This window comes from Octodon degus, unplaced genomic scaffold (assembly GCF_000260255.1).
Source record: "Octodon degus isolate 3935 unplaced genomic scaffold, OctDeg1.0 scaffold00262, whole genome shotgun sequence".
Lineage (NCBI taxonomy): Eukaryota > Metazoa > Chordata > Mammalia > Rodentia > Octodontidae > Octodon > Octodon degus.
Window position 1 is genome coordinate 2057792 of NW_004524838.1, and position 20373 is coordinate 2078164.

At 35.9% G+C, this 20373-nt stretch overlaps 1 protein-coding gene across 8 annotated transcripts in view; it reads right to left on the reverse strand.

Annotated features, from left to right (window-relative positions):
* Positions 1-20373, reverse strand: part of Ankib1 (ankyrin repeat and IBR domain containing 1) — a 156545-nt gene that overhangs the window by 63520 nt on the left and 72652 nt on the right. For all 8 annotated transcript variants that reach the window (XM_023706525.1, XM_023706527.1, XM_023706528.1 and 5 more), the window contains exons 6-8: positions 10313-10521; positions 8407-8495; positions 1555-1699 (exon numbers count right to left, since the gene is read on the reverse strand). In XM_023706525.1, the coding sequence (XP_023562293.1) occupies positions 1555-1699; positions 8407-8495; positions 10313-10521 (443 nt within the window). The remainder of the gene's footprint in view (positions 1-1554; positions 1700-8406; positions 8496-10312; positions 10522-20373) is intronic.

Consider the following 20373-nt stretch of genomic DNA (forward strand, 5'->3'; position numbering starts at 1 on the left):
GGGCACTTTGGTTGTTTCCAAGATTTGGCTATCACAAATTGTGCTGCTATAAACATAGGCACACATATATCCCTATGATATGATGTTTTCAGATCCTCCAGGAAAATTCCCAGTAGAGTGCCTGCATTTCTTGTTGTGCTTCTTGGCAAAATGCATGTTCCAAAGGAACTTTGCATCTACTCCCTTGAGATTCGCATTTTTGTCACCAAGGTTTCTTGATGCCATTTCTGGGACTGGTTGTATGTGTGTGGTTCTTGGACTTAGACATAACTGCACTGTAAACCTTGGCTGCCCACAGCCTGGAACCAGAAATGATGGATAATCTTCTTGATAATTTGCTGCATTCTATTTTCTTGTATTTTACTGAGGACTTTTGCATCTATACTCATTAGAGAGACTGGCTTGCAGTTCTATTTTTTAATTGGATCTTTCTGTGGTTTCAGAATCAGAGTAATACTTGCCTCCAAGAATGAGAATTGCTTCCCTTTCAATTTTACTGAAGAGTTTTAGGAATGTTGGCATTAAATCTTCTCTGAATTTCTTGTTGAATTCTGCTGTGAATATATTGGGACACGGGCTTTTCTTTGTTTTAGGTTTTTAATTAATTTTCAATTTCATTTCTCATTGTTGGGTTATTTAGAGTTTGTATATCTTTTCAGCTTTGGTATTTCACATGTATGTAGGAAAGTGTCCATTTCCTCCATGTTTTCCATTCTTTGAGAGTAAAGATTTTGGAAGTAGGTATTGATGATCTGAATTTCTCTAGGGTCTGTAATGATTTCACCCTTTTCATTCTTTAATGCATGAATTTATGTTTTCTTTTGATTGGGATTGGCTATGGGTATGTCAACTTTATTTGTTTGTTCAAACAACCAACTCTGATTCATTTATTCCTTGTATTATATTCTAAGTTGCCAATGCATTAATTTCTGTCTAATCTTTATAATTTCCTGCCGTCTGTGGGCTTTGGTCTTGACTTGCTCTTCTTTTTCTAGAAGCTTGAGGTATAGCACAAGCTCATTTATTTGGGCTTGTTCTGTTTTCCTAATGTGCGAATTTACCTCTATAAATTTTCCTCTTAGGACAGCTTTCATTGCATCCCACAGCTTTCAGTAAGTTGTATCTGCATTTTTGTTTGATTGTAAATATTTTCTAACTTCATCTGTGACCCACTGGTTGTTTAGGAGGTTGTTATTTAATTTCCATGTATTCATGGTGTTTTTGTAGTTTTTTTTGTCAAAAATTTCTAATTTTATAGCCCTGTGATCAGACAGTATGTATGGGATAATTTCAATTGCTTAAAGTGACTGCCTTGCCCATTATTCCTGTTCCCACCACACCATTCCTCCATGGTGTCAGTACACCAAGGACTGAGTCTTCTTAAACCATGAGCCCAAAAAACCTCATTTAAATTGCAAGTGTTAGGTACATTGCCCAAACAATGGAGAAGTTGACCAATACATCAATAATTTTGTTTTCAAAAATAAAAACAAATAACATGTTATACAAGTTCAGTAAAGTTAAAATTTTGACTATCAGATTTTAGTTACATACCTTAATATCAAACTGTAGGTATCGTTTGTCCATCTCCTTAGAAACTACACTTTCTATGATATCCACAGGCACAAGCTGAAAGCACTCATATGCAGGGCAGAAAATGTTGTGAGCTTCACCTTCTTGAATTTTCAGATTTAAAAATCTATTCAAATTATCAATTGATAGAAAAAAAGGCATGGTGTAAGTGATCTGTACATCCTAAGAGTTTTTTTAAATCTCAATTTTCTGTTAAGAGCTCAATTAAAAGAATACCAACAAACACTAGGATGTACACTTCAGTGGTGGAGTTGTATGCTTAGCATGCATCAGGCCTTAGGTTTCTAGAATGTGTGTGTACACACATACACGCAAACATACAAACACAGTAAATTATAGGATATCAATGATAATAGTATCTGCTCAGCCATTCATTTTCTGGGCATATATAATTTATGTATATATACAAATGAATATATACACATAAATTAGTCTATTTTATATTTTCTGTTTGTTTTGCTTATCTTTAAAGTCTGAAACAGTGTTTAATTTTATTTAATAGTAAAAATACTCCAAAATGAGTGGCTTAGAACATCATATTCAGTTTATAATACTCCATTTAAATAAAAAGGGGCTATGGTAGAGAGTTTTCTCTTTGTATTTTGTTTTTATGAATATTGTAATAGCTTCTATGACTAGAATCTATTGGTAGACTATTGAGGTTGTAAAGAAAGACAAAGTGGCAGGAATCTAACTCAAGGCCAATTAAGTCACTAAGAACAAGATTTTTCTAGCTGGCTTTGGTGGCCCATGACTGCAATCCCAGCTTCCTGGAAGCTAAGGCAGGAAGACTTAAAGTTCAACCTGAGCCTGGTCAACTTAGAGATTTAGCAAGATCCTGTCCTAAAAGGAGATAGGGGAGAGCTGGGGATGCAAGTCATGGGTGACTTGTGAAAGTCATGGGTATAGTTCCCAGTATGTCAAGACAAAACAAAAACTCAAAACAAATATTATACACACAGAATTATGAGTCAGAAAATTCTAAATCTTCAGCTTAACAATCTTAATATTAAACTACTGTGAGCCTTGGCTTCACCCAATGTAAAATGGGATAATCATACTCATTTCCCATGGCATATGGGAATCACACAGATAACGTGAAAAATTTGCATTGTGCCTGACTTTGAATAAAAATCCATGAATCTTAGCAAGGTTTATTGTTTTCATTATTCAATTCTGCCTGTGGAAAAGCAAGAAACAGGCTTTTGAAATCAGTATTATATTGAATTTCACTTAAACCTAGAGAAAATAAATGGAAAACAGGAGAATTAAATCACAACTCTAGATATCATAGTCAATAATTAAGATTATTTCACTGATTACAGTATTTTTCTTTGGTTCTTTCAGCCTCTGTCATTCACTTTGAAGAAATAAAAGCAACCTGAGACCCCATTGGACTAGATCTCTTTGCTCCATTTCAACACCTTCACCTGGTATTTCACAGAAAACAGAGTTCCCATCAGATAGCCCTCTCTTAAAACTCTACTACATCCTAAACTTGGCAGCATCTTTAACTGTCTTTGCCTTCTTCCTCACCAATTTCAGCAAAAAGGGCTGCTTCTTTCATCTCTCTGATAATCCTCTGGCCAGCTCTGGGACCTACACTCTCCTTTAATCTTCCCTTGCTTTCTCCCTCTCTAATGGCTCTGAGCTTGGGCACAATAAAAAAGCTCAAACTGAGCTTCTGTTTCTAACCAAACAACTGATTCTACTCCTTTTTTTATTTTTTTTTAATTATACTCCTTTTACATCGAAGTTTCTCCTGTCACAACAGTCAATGATATGTCTTCCCTTCTAGTCCATCCTGCTCACAGTGCAACTTGAGCACTTTGTCTTCTATCACCTCTTCACTGAATGGCTGGCTCTCAAGGGACCACGAGGACTATCTACTGGGCCATTTCATTTAAGACTTTTCATTATCTTTCTTGATTTCTCTGGAGCATGAGATACTGCTCATTGGTCTCTTCAAATTTTCTTTTCCCACAGCTTTGGGACCTAATTTGTTATTTATATTTTGTATTCTTTTTATTTCTGACAATTTCTTGTGCATTTTTACACTAGTGCCTTTTTTCTAATCCCTTACATTTTTTCTTCCCAGTTTTTTACCACAAAATTCTCCCCTTCCCATTCCATACAATTTCCTCAGGCAATCTACACATAGCTGACATCCTAACTACAGTCATGCCTTGTAACTTGTTATGGCTTGTATACAGATGTCTCTCCAAAGCCTCTTGTAGCCATAGGTGGGACCACCTTTTTGAGATGGCCAGACCTAGTGTTTGATATTGGGATCAATGCCATGCTAGGATTGAGGGTGTTAGTGCTACCTGCCCTAAAGGTGAACAGCTTGGATAAGGGATAAGTGAGTTTGTTCCTTACCTTGGGGACAGACTACTACGAATTAAAGCCAAATAAACTGTGGGCCAATTAACCTTTCCTTCTTTACCTTTGGGTGTCCTCCCAAAGTAAGGGAAAAGTAAGTACTCAATTGCTTTGAAACACATCAAACTTTAAAAGCATTTTGTTCTAGTCCTTACTGTGTGGCAATTTTCCGTAGTATATAGCTAGAACTTCCCTGTGCTGAGTGCCTTGCAACTCACTACCCTGTCCAGCCCAAAGGATTTGTTTGGTACTTGCTGAACCTCTAGGAATCAACTAATGATGAACACTAAGGTACCACTGTATATGATAATGACTTCAGTTCAAAAGCCAAATCTCACATGATGGCCCACACATTAAATTCCAGAACTGAGGAGGTTAAGGCAGGATTACCACATGTTTGAGGCCAGCTACACTACACAGTGAGACCCTCTATCTGAAATCCAAAACAAAGGAAAATAAGCTCTTTGTTCTTATTCTCAAATGGCTTTTAATTTACAAAAAAATTTGTTTTTGTAAAAAGCTTTTAAGGGTTAAATAAAACCCCAAACAATCCAGATATTTCTGCTTACACATCTTATTATAAACATGATATTTTTATTTAAAGATCCTACAGGGATTTTACATTCAACATATTTAAAATTGTCCCTTCTATTTTTCAGTATGATTCAAAACCACACTGTCTCCACAAACTCTGAAATATTCTAACAGAAAATCATTCAATACCGCAGTTTCCAGTTAAAAATTATTTGTATTACTCTACGATTCAGAACAGATGAAGCACTCAGGAAATGCTGGGAGAACAGTAGTTCTTAAAGTATGAACTGTGGAGTTTTGGGGGTACCTGTCACCTTTCAGGAGATTTATGAGGTCAAAATAATTTTCATAATGCTACTAACACTTTTGTGCATTTTGGTTAAAATTGCTGGTGCCTGAGTACAAATCACAGCACTGGAACAAAATTTGTACTAGTAGTGATCTTTGTATTCTTCACTACATCACTCTCACACTTAAACAAACAAAAAAAAGTTTCATTTAAGAATGTCAGATTTCGGGAGATAAGTCAGCAGTCTAAGTGCCTGCCTAGCAAATACAAAGACCTGAGTTCAATTCCTGATACCACATGCCTTGCTGGCCCTGCCCTGGGCACACAGTACTAGCAAAAACAAAAGAACAAAAACAATATCATTGACAGAATAGTAAGGATTATTAATTTTATTAAATCTTGACCTCTCAATACACATCTTTGGGATATTCTGTTCAAAAGGGGAGGGGGCTTAAACAGAATGGCTGATGTATGCTAAAACATAATAGTGGTCTCTAAGAAAATTTCTTAGCTGATTGTTCAGCTTGCAAGCATAACAATAAATGATCTGTGGCTATAGTGTATGTATCAGCATGAAATAACTATTTGGAATCTTCAATAATTTTAAGAGTATAAAGAGGTCTCACTACTAAAAGTTAGAGACCAGCTATTCGAAGACTTTCCTTTGTCATAATATAAGAATTTTTCTTGTTTATCTATGGAGTTCCTGAAAGCTGAATATAGTTTAATACCCCTAGTCCCTGTCAACTTGCATATTTTGCTTAGATATACTATCATACCCTAAAAATAAGACCCAGCTGGAAAGTAATCAGACTTGAAAACTAGAGATTAAAGATGCCCGCCCCAGTCAGTTTCTCCTGGCCTTAGCAGCCATCACTATTCTCTTGCTTGGTGGCTCCTCTGTAAGGCACAGTAAGGTAAGGCACGGACAGGCCTACTGACTCTACTTTCTAGTTTTCAAGGCTGATTATGTTCCAGCTAAGTCCCATTTTTGGGAATGCACACTATGTACTGAATGATGTTTTCAATTTTATGTATTTTCAAAACAACAGAATAGACTTAATTATTTCTGGGGATTTAGGAGACTGAAGTTGAAAGACTTCATTGAAGATAAGATCAATTCTTTGGGGGCTATGTTATTCAGACTCATGATACACTTTTCCACTAAATTTGTAAGTAGAAGATAGAGTTGACGAACATCAGTGAAAGGAGTAAATTTGGGGCCAATTTTACCTATATTTTAATCTTATAGATGAGCTACTTAGATGCTATCACAGATAGGCTCTCTGTTTATTACTATGTTTAGAAAAATGTCTAACATATTCACAGTGATTATACACCTGTAAATAATCCCATGAAATATTAACTATTATTGCCATTTCAAAAATCAGACTCACAGATTACCACTTGCCTAAGTCAACAATAAATAGCACAGCTGAAATTCATAGCCTAGAATTCCACCATAATCAGAGCCTGACCTCTTATCCTTAATATTAGAAGAATATTCTACATGGTTTTGATCTGTAAAAATCCCTGGAAAAGGCAAACTCTCACACAACCTACTTGGGTCCCCTTGTCCCTCTCTTGGACAGAAGCTTTCTCACCCTCAATAAAAATATTCTGCTATTAAAAAAAAAAAGAATATTCTAGTCTGGGTAGAAAAAAATAATTTTCTTTTATTAGCATAAATGATTCAAAGTATCTCATTAGATTGCTAAAACAGAAGAATTGGGAAGTGAAAGAGAGGTTTTTAAACTGTCTACAGGCCTTTAAAAATTCTTCCTCATTTTTAGAGAGGAGTTTCTTTATTATATGACTGTAATGAATGCAATTAATTTAAAAATGATTTTATCAAAATATGAATTGCAGAACACGGAACCTGTTTTCCTGGTGTTTGAATTGACAAGAAATAGCAGGAGTATGGGGGAGAATCCTAGGTAGGCAAGTTAAGATACTAAAGAAAACAATAATTAGATCTTTCAAATTTAAATCTTACCACAGATGTCTCACAGCTAAATAGTGGTGAGTGGGAGTGTAGAAGATGGTTCCTGTGACCTGAGTCAGGTGAGCAAGGTCAATGAAGTTCAAAAAACTTCAAGTAATTCCAAGGTAAGTTCAGTTTTCATAAACAAACTAAGGGTAACATCTACAAAATAAGGCCAACTTCTGCAAACTTGGGAAAACCCAGTAACTTACTTTCTTTCTTTTTAAATGTATTTAGTACAGGGTCTACAGGGTCTCACTACACAAATCAGACTCGGAGTGATCCTCCTCTTTTCAGCCTCCCAAGCACTGGGATTACAGGTATGCGCCACCATGCCCACCTGGGGGTGGGACTGGCATGGCATGCCGGGGATTGAATCCTGGTCCCTGTGTCTGCCTAAGTAGGTACTTTAATATACTGAGCTATCTGGCTGGCCCCCCAAGTAACACCTTCTAACACAATAAAGTTAACCATTTTAAGCAAAATAAAGTACTATACCTCGGCAGATATTTTATTTTTATGCTTGGACCAATGATTGCTTTCACTTGTAACCTTTGCTCTTTATCATCCAGTTTACTTGTATCATCTACACTGATCTGATCCTACCTAAAAGACTACAGTCCTGATTTACTGGAATAAAAGGCCGACAAGTTGTCTACAGATTTGAGGGTCAGGGAATGTGTGTGGGAGAATAAGAAGGCAGAGAATAAACACACATATTTAAGGGGAAATAAGAGGGTGATGAATATTCATTATCTTGATGGTGGTGATTGATGGTTTTAAATGCATGGCTTGACATATATCAACTGTACAACAAAGCTGTTAAAAAACAAAAACAAAACCTAGAAAATCAGCTCAGGTTCTTTCATGCTCTCATCCAGTTTTCCTCAGCATCCTATGCTTGATAACCAGTACTCCATAAAAATATAATTGGAAAACTGCTTTATAAAAGATTCCCTTACTAGTAATGACAAATTTGTTAAGTCACCAAACAACAGCTTTGTGTGTCTATAGAGAGGATAAGATTTCAGACTGCTCATCATACTTAATCTTCATTTGTTTTACAAACTTGTCTCAAAAATGCCAATTTAATGAGAAACCAAAAATCTTAGCAAGAAGAAAGAAAATAGAGACAAACATGAGACAAAATAAAATATGCACTTGATACATATGTCCAACTATGTCTAGTAGGAACATTTCACTTTGTATAGAATAGACAGAACTTTTAAACATCCATATTTTTACAGATTTTCATGGCTCTTATACGAAAATTCAGAGAAAGTACAAAAACAAATGCTTACAATTGTTGGAACAAAACACAGCAACTGATTCTTGAAATTTAGGTGATGGGTTAAAATTTGTATTAGATGTTATATAAAACACCAAGAAAAATTATATTTACCTGCTGTGTTCCCCAAAGAATCTTATATTACTAAACTGTATTAAATACAATAACTAGAAAGAATAAATATTCTTCCTTCGTAGTAAAATGTAGTGCATTTCAGTGTTAACTCTGAAATCAGTATAAATTATCCACACCATTAAATATTGAAAGCAAACAATTTTATTAGCAAATCAGAGTTCTATCATGCAGTAAGAGAAGCTAAGCTGCTCATATACTCACGACTCCCAACATCCTCTACAAAAGTCATGTCCACAGGGCATATCCACTGGATCCTCAAATATAGAAATACTGCACATACAAATGTCACACTGGAGATAAAGAAGAATGACTTAAACAGAGACATGATTTGAGGAGAACAATGCATTCATTTTGCTCATTGGTTTAATGGCATAAATATTAGTAATTATAAATTTTAAAAGTGTTTCATAATTACAGGGGCAAGTTAAGAGTTAGTGGCACATGCTGGTAACCCCGTACTCAGGAGACTGAGATATGAGGAACACTTCAAATTCAAGGCAAGTCTGGGCTACAAAGCGAGTTCAAGGCCAGCCTGAATTGCACGGTGAAACCCTGACTCAAAGCCTCAAAAACTAAAAACCATAAAGGCAATTATTGTCCTCTGAATAACAAATACTATGACTATCTCATTATAAACTATTGTGGGATTAACTGTTTTAGTGCAGAAGTAAAACTCTTGAATTTCATATTTACATATTAATCAGCATCTGTGCATTTGGGAAGTACTAAAAACAAATATATACAATCTATTCAGGTCAAGGTCAAGTTCCATGCTACAAAACAATCACTTCAATATAATGTCCCTCATCTTACACTTGTCCTGGGAAATCTATGAAATTAGAATAACTGTATTTTTAACATAGCAACTGAGGATATATATTAAGAGTAGGAATTTGCGGCTTTCTAAGCAAGAAACTGTACTATAAAATGTATCTTCTCATCCATGCCTTTATAGAAGCAAACTTTCATGTCACAGGTTTGAGTTGTAGAAATAGGATTCTGTTTTTCAAAATGTCCTAAAACAAGGAACACATCTGTATTTATCACAACTTTTGAGTGTCTGAACCATTTCAAGAAACACCAAAATTTCCCACAAGTATACCAATGGCATGCCAACTGAAAATCCACATCAGGGCCGTATTATTCCTTAAAGAGGAAATATTTGCTATGAAAATGCATCTGGATAACAAGCTCCAGAAACTTTACTGAAAGAAATGTACATGCTATGTATGAAATATATGATATATTGTAAATCTTTAAACATTAGTACCCCCCCCCCCCCACTGGGGACTGAATTCAGGACCTTGCACTTGCCAGGCAGGCGCTTTTATGCTGCTAAACTATTTCCCTGGTCCATTAGTAGCTTTTAATAAATTATTAAAAAGTTTCTAGGGCCAGGGAGATAGGTCAGTGGAGTAAGTGCTTGCAAGGCAAGCCCAAGGTCCTGAGTTTGATTCCTTGTACCATCAAAGCAAAGCAAAGCAAAACAAAACAAAACAAAACAAAAAGTTTTTATATTTTCAGGTTAAAGTGCATTAACTTAATTTTTAATATTTCAGCATGTTGCTTTTGAACATACTGGAGCTTTTGAGTAAAAATATAGTAAATAGATGGATTTCCCCAAACTGTTTTGTTTTCTGTTTTAAAATGACAAAAGGGGGCAGGGGACATGGCTCAGTAGAATAATCGCTTCCCTGGCAAGCACAAAGGCCTGTGTTCAATCCCCGGTTCAGCCAAATAAAATAAAATAAAATGACAAAAGAAAATTGCTTGGTTTTTAATCTACAGTTCAAAAGTTACAAAACAGTTTGTGATAAGGGTCTATCAGAGAGGGAAAGTAAGTGAAGCTTTAGAGAACAATAAAGGATTTAATTATAAGAGTAAAACCAGACACTCCATGTAATAATATTAAACAATTTAAAATCTTTTCTTTTTTTTTCTTTCTTTTTTTTTTTTTTTTTTTTTTTTTGAACTGGGGATTGAACTCTGGCCCTTGCACTTACCAGGGAAGTGCTTATTCCACTGAGCCATCTCCCTGGTCAAGCAATTTAAAATCTAAAAGACTACAAGCTAAATTATAGGAAATACATCAAACAGTAAACCATACCAAACTGGTATCTAAATCCCCAGGAGATAAACTGATTTCATCTGGAGAGGTGACAGAAGAGCGTGTAGTCCTTGGAGTTCTTGGAGAAGGAAGGGTGTCCCAAGCATTGTACCCGCTTGGTGGTGGAGTTGGCATTTGAACACCTGATCGTTGGCAGCAATTCTCTGGGTTGGACATCCAAGCTTCAAGTAATTTCTCTCTGTCCCAGTCTTAAAGAAAAATGGAATAGGTATCTATCAAAAACTAGAAACTGTATTTTCTTTCTTTCTTTCTTTTTTTTTTTGGTACCAGGGATTGAACTCAGGACCCTGCACTTGCCAAGCAAGCACTTATTCTACTGAGCTATCTCCCCAGGCCCCCCTTTTTTTTGGGGGGGGGGAGGCAGAACTGGGGATTGAACTCAGGCCCTTGCGCTTGCCTTGTGCTCTACTGAGCCATCTCCATGCCTCCCCTAGAAACTATATTTCAAAGTTAAGAAAATAATAACAAAAGAAACAGTGAGTTAAGTTAAAAAGATGTAAGCCATCTAAGGAAAAAAGTATGGTATGTATATAGAATTAGTAACGTAGACAGGCATGGTGGTGCATTCCTGTAATCTTAGCACTCTGGAGGCTGAGGCAGGAGTACTGTTATGAGTTTAAAGCCAGCCTGGGGTACAGAGTTCAAGGGCAGACTGAACTATATAGCAAGACCCTCCCTTCAAAAAACTGAAAAAGTAATTAAAATGAATATATTTAATACAGAACTTAAGCTTTTATAATACACAGTGGCTTAGAACTGTGTCAGTATCTAACAATATCTCAAAATTCCAAATAATCAAACAGGTGACTCACATCACTTTCAGAATTCACAAAAATATTTGTTGATTGTAGGCTTCATTCAGCCTCTCAACTCTTTGAACATGTAATTTTGCAATTGGCCTCAATGGTGTCAAGTGGTGAGATGATTACATAGTCACTAAAAACATGTCAAAATGTCAGTTTCAGGCCCTAAAAATCATTTGATAAACAGCTTGAAAGTAGAGTGCCATAAGGGTTTTGGGTTATAAATATTTATATTGAATTAGGCATCATTCTTATTAAGTGAGCCAAATCTGGCATAATTAAAAAGATTATCTTAAATTTTGAAAACTTATAAATTGGCCAAGTGAAACATGTTCTCATGTCCAGAGCCATAAAAAAAATTTAACCTGTCAAGGACAATAAACTAATATACTCAATTATTGTGCTTGCTAAGTGTTTTACATACATCACTTAATGTGCTCATCGTAGCCATCTTCTCACTTATTAAATACAGACTTAAGGTAGTAATTTGACTTCGATCAAGACTTAACACCTTTCCTATGACTCCAAAGTTATTTTCTTTCCATTGTTACGTACTAGCTCTCAAGAATGTTAAAAGCATGATTAAATTATTCACCACAGGTCATTCTATAAAAATATTAAGTTCAAATACAAAGAGCTGAGGAAACTTTTTACATAAGATTTCTTTTCAATCATATTATGGCACTGTATTTAGCCAGTAGAAAGTATGAAACGTAATGAAGACTAAGGAACATTTTCCAGTTCAGGAAGCCACAGTACTTGAAAGACACAGAAGGTGTAACTGAGGAATTATATAGGTCTCTAAAGTTTTAGCACAGAATGTTGTGGTTTAGGAGGTGTAAAGTACAATATGTGGGAAAAGCAGATTAGATTACAGAAGGGAAGAAAAATCTAATCGAAAAACACTGCATACAAGTGGGTTTCAGGAAATGTTGGTAAATGGATCTCAGTGTACTGCTGGGTCAGACTAAGATTATAAGCGATATGCAGTATTTCACATCCATCTAGACCTGTAGACTTTTTTTTAAAAAAAATTGAAAAACAGAATAAAAAATAGTAGAAAAGACCATTAGAAATGATACAGTATTTTGCTAAACAGAATGAATGAAATTCAACAATGGTTGTTATATTGTATACCATTGTCTTCAAATTAGGTGTTCAGCTCTTTTCTGGCTGGAACCATGGAGAGCATCAAAGAGAAAAAGAAGGTTCCTGCTGCACCAGAAACTCAAGAAAAAGCGAAGACATTTTGCAGAGTTGAAGATAAAGCACCTGAGAAAGAAGTTTGCCCACAAGATGCTTCACAACGTGAAAAGGGAGCTCTTCTATGAAAAAGTCAGACACTATCATAAGGAGCAGAGACAGATGTACAGAACTGAGATCCAAATGGCTAGGATGGCGAGAAAAGGTGGTAACTCCTATGTCTCTGCAGAGCCCAAATTGGCATTTATCATCCGGATCAGGGGTATCAATGGTATGGGCCAGGGAGATTTGGGAGATAGCTCAGTGGCATAAGCGCCTGTCTCACAAGCACAAGGTCCTGAGTTCAATCCCTGGTTAAAAACAAAAACAAAACATAAAGAACAAATGAGAAAAAAATTTAAAGCACTAGTTAGCAAAACTTATGTTAAAATGAAGTATGATTTAAATCTAAATTTTACTGAAGATAAACTTAATTTTTAAAATCATTTTAATAATTATAATGATAAAACATCTAATGTCAACAGTGTCTCATTTGGATCTCATTATTTACAAAACACAATGAGTTGACTAAAACATACTTTTGAAAAAGTAAAGATTTATAAGGAGGCTATGAAAACTGATAAGACTTTTTTAAAAAGCTATATATATTCAGTTGCTCTTTTAAAGGCTTTTTAGAAAAGTTTAAAAGGATTTGGTCATTTTTGTATTTACTGTGCTGAAGGACATTATTCTATTAAGTCTTTGTAAATGAACAAGCACGTATATGGTACATAAAGGTATACATGGCATATCATATAGTTTTTAAAGCAGGATCTTTTTCTACCTTGTCTCTCTTGCCCTCTCACTCTGTCAGTGAATTCATCTTGCAACCAAGTATTATTTCTCCCATATTGTTCTTCAGTTAACACAATCAAATATAAACATATTCAACACATAAATATATACTTTCTCATTTATATACTTTATATTCATGTGTATATTTAGCAATAAAATTTTAAAATTCAATACAATTTAGTTTCTTTAGCTTCTTGGTTTCTTAGAAAGTCAGTTTTTTTTCTGTCCTTGAATTTACAGCTAAGTCTTTTGCTATAATTGACTATCTTGATTTTGTCAGTCCTTCCAATATAAACCTTCATTTCTCATGGTCCCTCCTTTCTTTTCTTCCCACCTTTTGATATTCTAACAATTTAATTCCAGCTGGTTAGCCAGTTATATTATAAGCAATCATTAAATTATCCTTTCCCCAACTGAGCTACAATACTATCTTTTCTATTCTTTTTGCAGAACTACGGATTGAACTCAGGCCCTTGCGCCTGCCAGGGAAGTGCTTGTTCTACTGAGCCATCTCCCTGGCCCCCACAATACTATCTTTACTGTAAATCAAATTCCCAAATAGTGTAAAGTGGGTTCTCTATTGTTTCAATGGTCTGTCTAGATGTATGCAGGTGCCATACTGAATTAATTTCAGTGGTTTATAGTACGTTCTGTTTGCTGGGAAAGGTAGACCTCTGAAACTAATGAAATACACATGTCCTGAGTCTCAGATAACTGACAAGCAGAATAGGTACACTAAAGCCTTATGTTTACACTTGAGTTGCAGTCAGTGTGCAAGGAGACAACTGCAAAGTTATTCAAGAGACAAAGAAAATAACAAGTAAAAAGCAATTAGAATACTTAACCAAGGAAAAAAGGAACTCTTTGAAGTAGATAAGAAACAAAAAACAAAATATTATTCAGAGGGCTGGGAAGATAGCTCAGCCGTCTAAGCGCCTGCCTGGCAAGTGCAAGGACCCGCGTTTGATCCCTGGTACTGCATTCCTATGGAACCAGCCACCAGAAACGGGCTGTGGTGGGGCATGCCTATAACTCCAGCACTGGGGAGGCTGAAAACAGGAGAATCACTACAAGTTGGAGCTGTGTGGTGAGACCTTGTACCAAATATATTAAAAAAAAAAAAAAAAGAATGGCAAGAAAATGCAACATTTACAAGCTGATCTTATTCAAGGGCAAAGCTGGTACCTATATTGTAATCTATCTTCTCTCTACTGCTTAGTCCAGAGCCTAAACCAAACTATATATTCAATAAATTATTTGCTACAGGATATGGACTTACAGGCCAGTATTAAAATCCAGATCAAGTGGTCAGTATTCTATAAAACTGTGATTAAAAAAGTATATGGCTCACATGATTTCATAGCTAATTTTTCCAAATTTTAAAGCAGCAATTAATTCTTGGCTGTTTCCTGAGCATAAAGAATAATAAAGAGAGGGTTGGGATGTGGTTGCTTAGCTTGTATCAGTTCTTGGGTTTGACTCCAAGTATGGGAGTGGGGAGAGTCCTAAAGTTTTTTAAAAACTTGTTATAAAAACTGAAAACATCAATACTCAATTTTATATAACAACAAGTCTTTTTGAGACTGTCTGAAAGCATTGCTCAGTTAGAAAGTAGAATTGAAAGGATGACTATAGAAAGGTCTGTTCCTAGTTCCTGTTATAAGCTTGAATTCAGAGTAGTGCTTTGACCTGACTTGATATTAGAGGGTTTTACAGATTTTTAATTTTTATGTAACTAGTGCTTAATAGTTAACTACCTTAGTTGAAACAATTAGATTCTACAAAAGCACCTTGCTTTCCTACTCAATTTCTTTTGGGCCCAAAAGACTGGATTTTTATGTACTTGCTATCAAAGTAACACATTTTTCATTTCAAGCATTTTGCCCTATTGTCAGTCAGATCATGTTTTGGATCATATCCTAACTTCAGTTTGAAGAATCTTTTTTTTTTTTTTTTTTTTTTGAGGGGGGACTAATTCAGGCTACCATAAGGGTGGGTGTGGTGCAGCATGTGGAGCTGGGGATCAAACCATGTGCCTGACTGAGTTTGCCCAAACAAGCACTTTAAACAACTGAGCTAACCAGTGAGCCTCCCTAACTTCAATATGAAAGTCACTATAAGAGCTGGGGCACAGAATTCAGTGGCATAGTGTCTGTCTGGTAAGCGTGAGGTCCTGAGTTCTTTTTCTGCTATGGAAAAGTCATTGTGGTTTGTGTCTAGTTGTCCCTCCAAAACCTCATGCAGTCATGCAGCAGGGACTTCTAGAATTTGAGATTTAACTCATGATCCACTGGGATTATGGGTTTTAGTACTGCTGGGATTATGGGTGTGAGTACTTCCCCCAGCCTGGGGCAGAGAGCCTGAATGTAATATAAAAGAGAGAGAGAGAGAGACTTCCTCTCTGTTGCCATTGTTGCTGTTGCTACTCCTCCATTTGCTCTCTCTGCTCTTTGCCTCCGCCATGAAAGGTTGCCCTCTGCCGTGTGCCGCTCTGCATTGGAGCCAGCTGAATATGGACTAAAAGCTCCAGTAACTGTGACATAAATAAACCTTTCCTTCCTTCATTTTGAGTGTCGGGTATTTGTCCCAGCAACAAGAGAAGAGTAACTGAGACAGAATTTGGTACTGCAGGAGTGGGGTGATTGCTGTGGCTCAACCTGACCATGTGGATTATGAGGTTTTGGGAACGGCTTATGGGAAGAGACAGGAAAGGTTCAGAGAGGTTGCCTAGTTGTGAAGAGTTGGAGCAGCTTCAGGTGCTCTGTGCGGGAAATTCTGGCCAGAGCTCGGAAGACCAGAAGGCGGATGGAAAGCTGGCCTGTGAAGACCAGGCTGGGAGGTTTCTGCTGGGAACAAGGGCTACACTGGCTGTTCGGCTCCATATCATTTGTGTTTTGACTTGGCAGATAACTTGTCTGCATTTTGCTCCTGTCCAGAGACTGCCTAAGAGTGAGTTTAAGCATGGCAGACTGATTAATCTTTCAAAAGATATTTCGAAGTAGCCAAATACTGGGGCAGTGGCCTGGTTGTTACTGGGGTTTTTTAGCCAGATTTATGTTGAAAATGAAGAGCAAGGAGTCCAGTAGGATGGGCCAAGATGTTGTGAGTTTGGCCAGAAAGGAAGCACTGTGACAAATACCCGGCACTCAAAATGAAGGAAGGAAAGGTTTATTTAGCTCACAGTTACTAGAGGTTTCAGCCTATATTAGCTGGCGCCAAGGCAGAGCAGCACAAGCAGAAAACAATTTTTCATGGTGGTAGCAAAGAGCAAGAGCACAAGGGAGAGGTGGCAGCAGCTCAAGTAGCTAGCCTTTCGTCCCTCCTTACATTGTAATGCAAATTACCTGCCTCAGGGCAAGTGCAGCAACCATACCCACAGTAATCAATCACAAACTAAAAGCTGCCCCAAGACTGCATGAGACTTTGGGGGGACAATTATACAGAAACCATAACAGTACATATTTATTGATTTGGAAAGCTTTATAGCATATTCATTTTGAAAAATATAAAACAGCATATGTAGATTAATCCTAATATGAGTGAAAATGTTAATTTCCTTGTGTCCTATTAAATTTTTCTTTCACATAGATGATATACTTTAGAATCATGTAAAGATCATTAAAACAAAGAAAAAAGTCACCAGGGTAATTTTAGTGTAAAAATAACAACTGCAAACAGTTCATTTTGGGACCAGCCAGATAGCTCGGTGGATTAAAGCGCCTGCTTAGGCAGACGCAGGGACTGGGGTTCGAATCCCCAGCATGCTATGCTGGCCCCACCCCAGGGGTGTGCTGAGACAGTTACTGAGACTGGTGGCGTGTGCCTGTAATCCCAATGCTTGGGAGGCTGAAAACAGGACAATCACTATGAATCTGATCTCTGTAATGAGACCCTGTAAACCCTGTACTAAATTTAAAAAGTTCATTTTTATGGTTTCCACCAATTTATATTTTTTGAAAGTTATATTGTCAAAAATTATGTCTTTGTGCCAAATCAGGAAATCAGGTATTACATCATTTTTTATAATCTGTCAGTATTTCTAGAACACATTCTCCACACAGCTCCTCAAATATTCTCACTGCTGCCATTCAAAATTTAGCTATGGTAGGATTGGGGAGATGGCTCAGGAGAATAAGTGCTTGCCTAGCAAGCACAAGGGTCTGAGTTCAATCCCCGGTTCTGCCAAAAAAATTAAAAAAAAAAATAGCTATGGTGAACAGTATAAAGATCATTCTTCAGAAATCAGACAGTCTTTGAGTTCACTACAAATATTCAATTTCTGATTAGACTGTATCATACCAGTTACTTACTAAATATCTACTTAATGCCTTTTATGTGTCACAATGTCAAGCAATAATGACACAATGGTTGGAAAAAAACAGGCCCAATCCCCAACTTCATGTAACTTACAGTTAGGAATAAGAAAGATATTAATAAAAATAAGTGGACAGAAGCACACAGCCCAACAGTGTTAGAAGTACCACAATGAAGCGGAGAATGCAGGTCAGGAAGGCCAGTGTGACCTGAGGAAACGTCGAGAATGGACCGCTAACAGGTGAGTGGGAGTTAAATAGGAGAAAGACATTCAGACAGAAGTCAGTGAAGCTGCAGTTTTCAGACAGGGGGAGACACAGCATAAGATGAGGCTAAAGAAACAGACAGTGGCTTGGACAAAAGGACCTTTTATAAGTACTTCTATCTTCAGTTTAGGAGTGAAAGGAAGTGACTGAAAAGCTAGGATTGGTGACATAAAGGACAGGATCTCATGATCAGATTTGAAAAAAAATTACTCTAATTTAGAAAAACAAAGCAACTTGGACAGGCAATGAGTAGAAGGAAGACAGACCAAGAAAGAAGTTTTTCTGTAGAGTATTAGAGAAAAAGACAATGAGGGCTAAGTGGTAGTAATAGCAATTAACTAACAAGAAAAAGTTTAAAATTTGAGAAGTGGGACAGGGCAAAAGGAAATGTCAAAGTTGGTATTCCAGATTTCTGCCTTGAATACTCTTTGGTTGGTTCTTGATCCAATATACAGATATAGGGAAAACAGAACCAAATACTCTTTGAGGAGCATGAGTTCACATGAAAGCCTAAGCTAATTTTGCTATATACTAGAGGTTCTTTCAAAAAGACCTCCTAATACATAAGAGATGGAGCTATTGAAAAAAAAGAAGGGTAGTCCAGAGGGAGAAATCTGTTTTTATGAAACCCCGGGGAAAAGATAACATTTCCCAGGAAAACAATAAAATGAGATGTTGACTACCATGTTTAATTGCTCCTAAAGGATGATGAACTTTCAAAGTTAAAAATAACACTCAACTTAAAGTTAGTCTAAGCATAAGCAAATTAGCTTTAGTTTACTGTTCAGTAAATTTTATTTATTTTCTCATTCAACATCATTCAATTACATAAATTACTTTTATTACTGGGAAAAACTCGAGAATAAACTTCCTAACTCAAGAAAACGAATTTTTCAAAACAAAACAACAAAAAATTAATTTTCCTAAAATTACATTACCATTTAGTAAAAATTACCAAAATATTTCTGCCCTTTGTTTAATTTAAACCAATTTAATTACCTTAGAACTAAATTTTTGACAACTAGTATACTCAAAGCTATTTTCCACTATAAACCTGAATGCTACAAAGGATATAATCCACAAACTTTCCAAGCAGTTCAGTTTAATAACTCTAAAATAGAGCTTGTATAGCTTTAAGAAAAATTATAGTAAACAGTAGTTCTGTGGATTATTTTATTTATTCATTAACATCTTTTATCTCTGTTACTGGCTATGAAGTATCATTGATATTAACTAATCAACATAGAAGAATATTCATTTGAAAAGTAACAATTGCCTATATTTTGTTCCACAATTGGGGAATGAAATATAGAAAACATGTTTTAGTAGCTTATCCAAAAATTATCACAGAATAAACAAATGACAAGTAAAACAATTCAATTAACTTCACCTTATTAGACAGTGTTCTCATTACATAAAAGATTTCTAGAACTATTAATGAGATAAAAAGGAGTTAGTTATTTAATGTGCAAAAAATAGGAAAGTGTTTCTCTCAATTACAGTGAAATTAATGATACAGTTAGTGTTAAGAGTTCACATGAATCTGTAATTTACAAGTTAAGACACAGATTATTTAGCTGAATATGAATATTTGTGCCAAAGAAGGCTAACTGTTCATAATAACTTTGTAGAGTAGAACTGTTGTTTGTAACTACATGTGGCTATGTGACTAAACAATAAAATATGTGTATAAGTGATGTTTGCCATTTCCAAGACTGGCTGAAAAAAACTTCCTGAATTTATTTTTTCATGTTTTCCTTTTATGACTGGTTGGCTAAAATAGAGATAACTGTCAGGAAAAACCTGGAAGCCACTTTGTTGAAGATGGCAATTTCTCAGTCAGGGTCTTTCAATGACTTATGTGAAGATCCCTCAGTCCACCTACTTAAAAAAGGAAAACTTTTGGACTATTACATGATTAAGAAATGTTTATTGTGCTTGAGCCTATCCTTTTTGTTTCAGCAGTCAGGTGATGCTATACAATAAAGTAGTTTCCTCTTATCCACAGGGATACATGCCAGCCATTCCATGACTTCCACTAGATGTCTGAAATCATGGATAATATTAAACCATATATATGCTATTTTTTCCCTATGCTTATATACCTACGATAAAAATAGATTTATAAATTAGGAACAAGTAATACAACATTAAAACATACATGCTTAAATACCTATGATAAAAATAAATTTATACATTAGAAACAACTAATAATATAATACATTAAAACACACTACAATGAAATTGCCAGCATCACTACTCTTTGTGTTTTGGGGGCTATTATCAAATAGTTATCAAATGGTTACATAGATGCAGCACTGCAATATTGGTATAATCAATTTGATCGTGGAAATGGCTAGTAAGTGACTAAGACATAAGTAGCAGATATGCTGTGGCTCCAATGGACAAAGGGATGATTCACATACTGGATGGGATGATGTGAGGTTACACATGGATACTAAAAATAGTGTGCATGGGTCAAGGATATAGCTCAGTGGCACAAACACCCGCCTGGCAAGCACAGGGTCCTGAGTTTGATTCCTGATACAAGAAAAGAAAAAAAAAAAAGTGTGCCATTTCAAACTTACAAATTATCTTTGGAACTTTCCATTTATTCTTT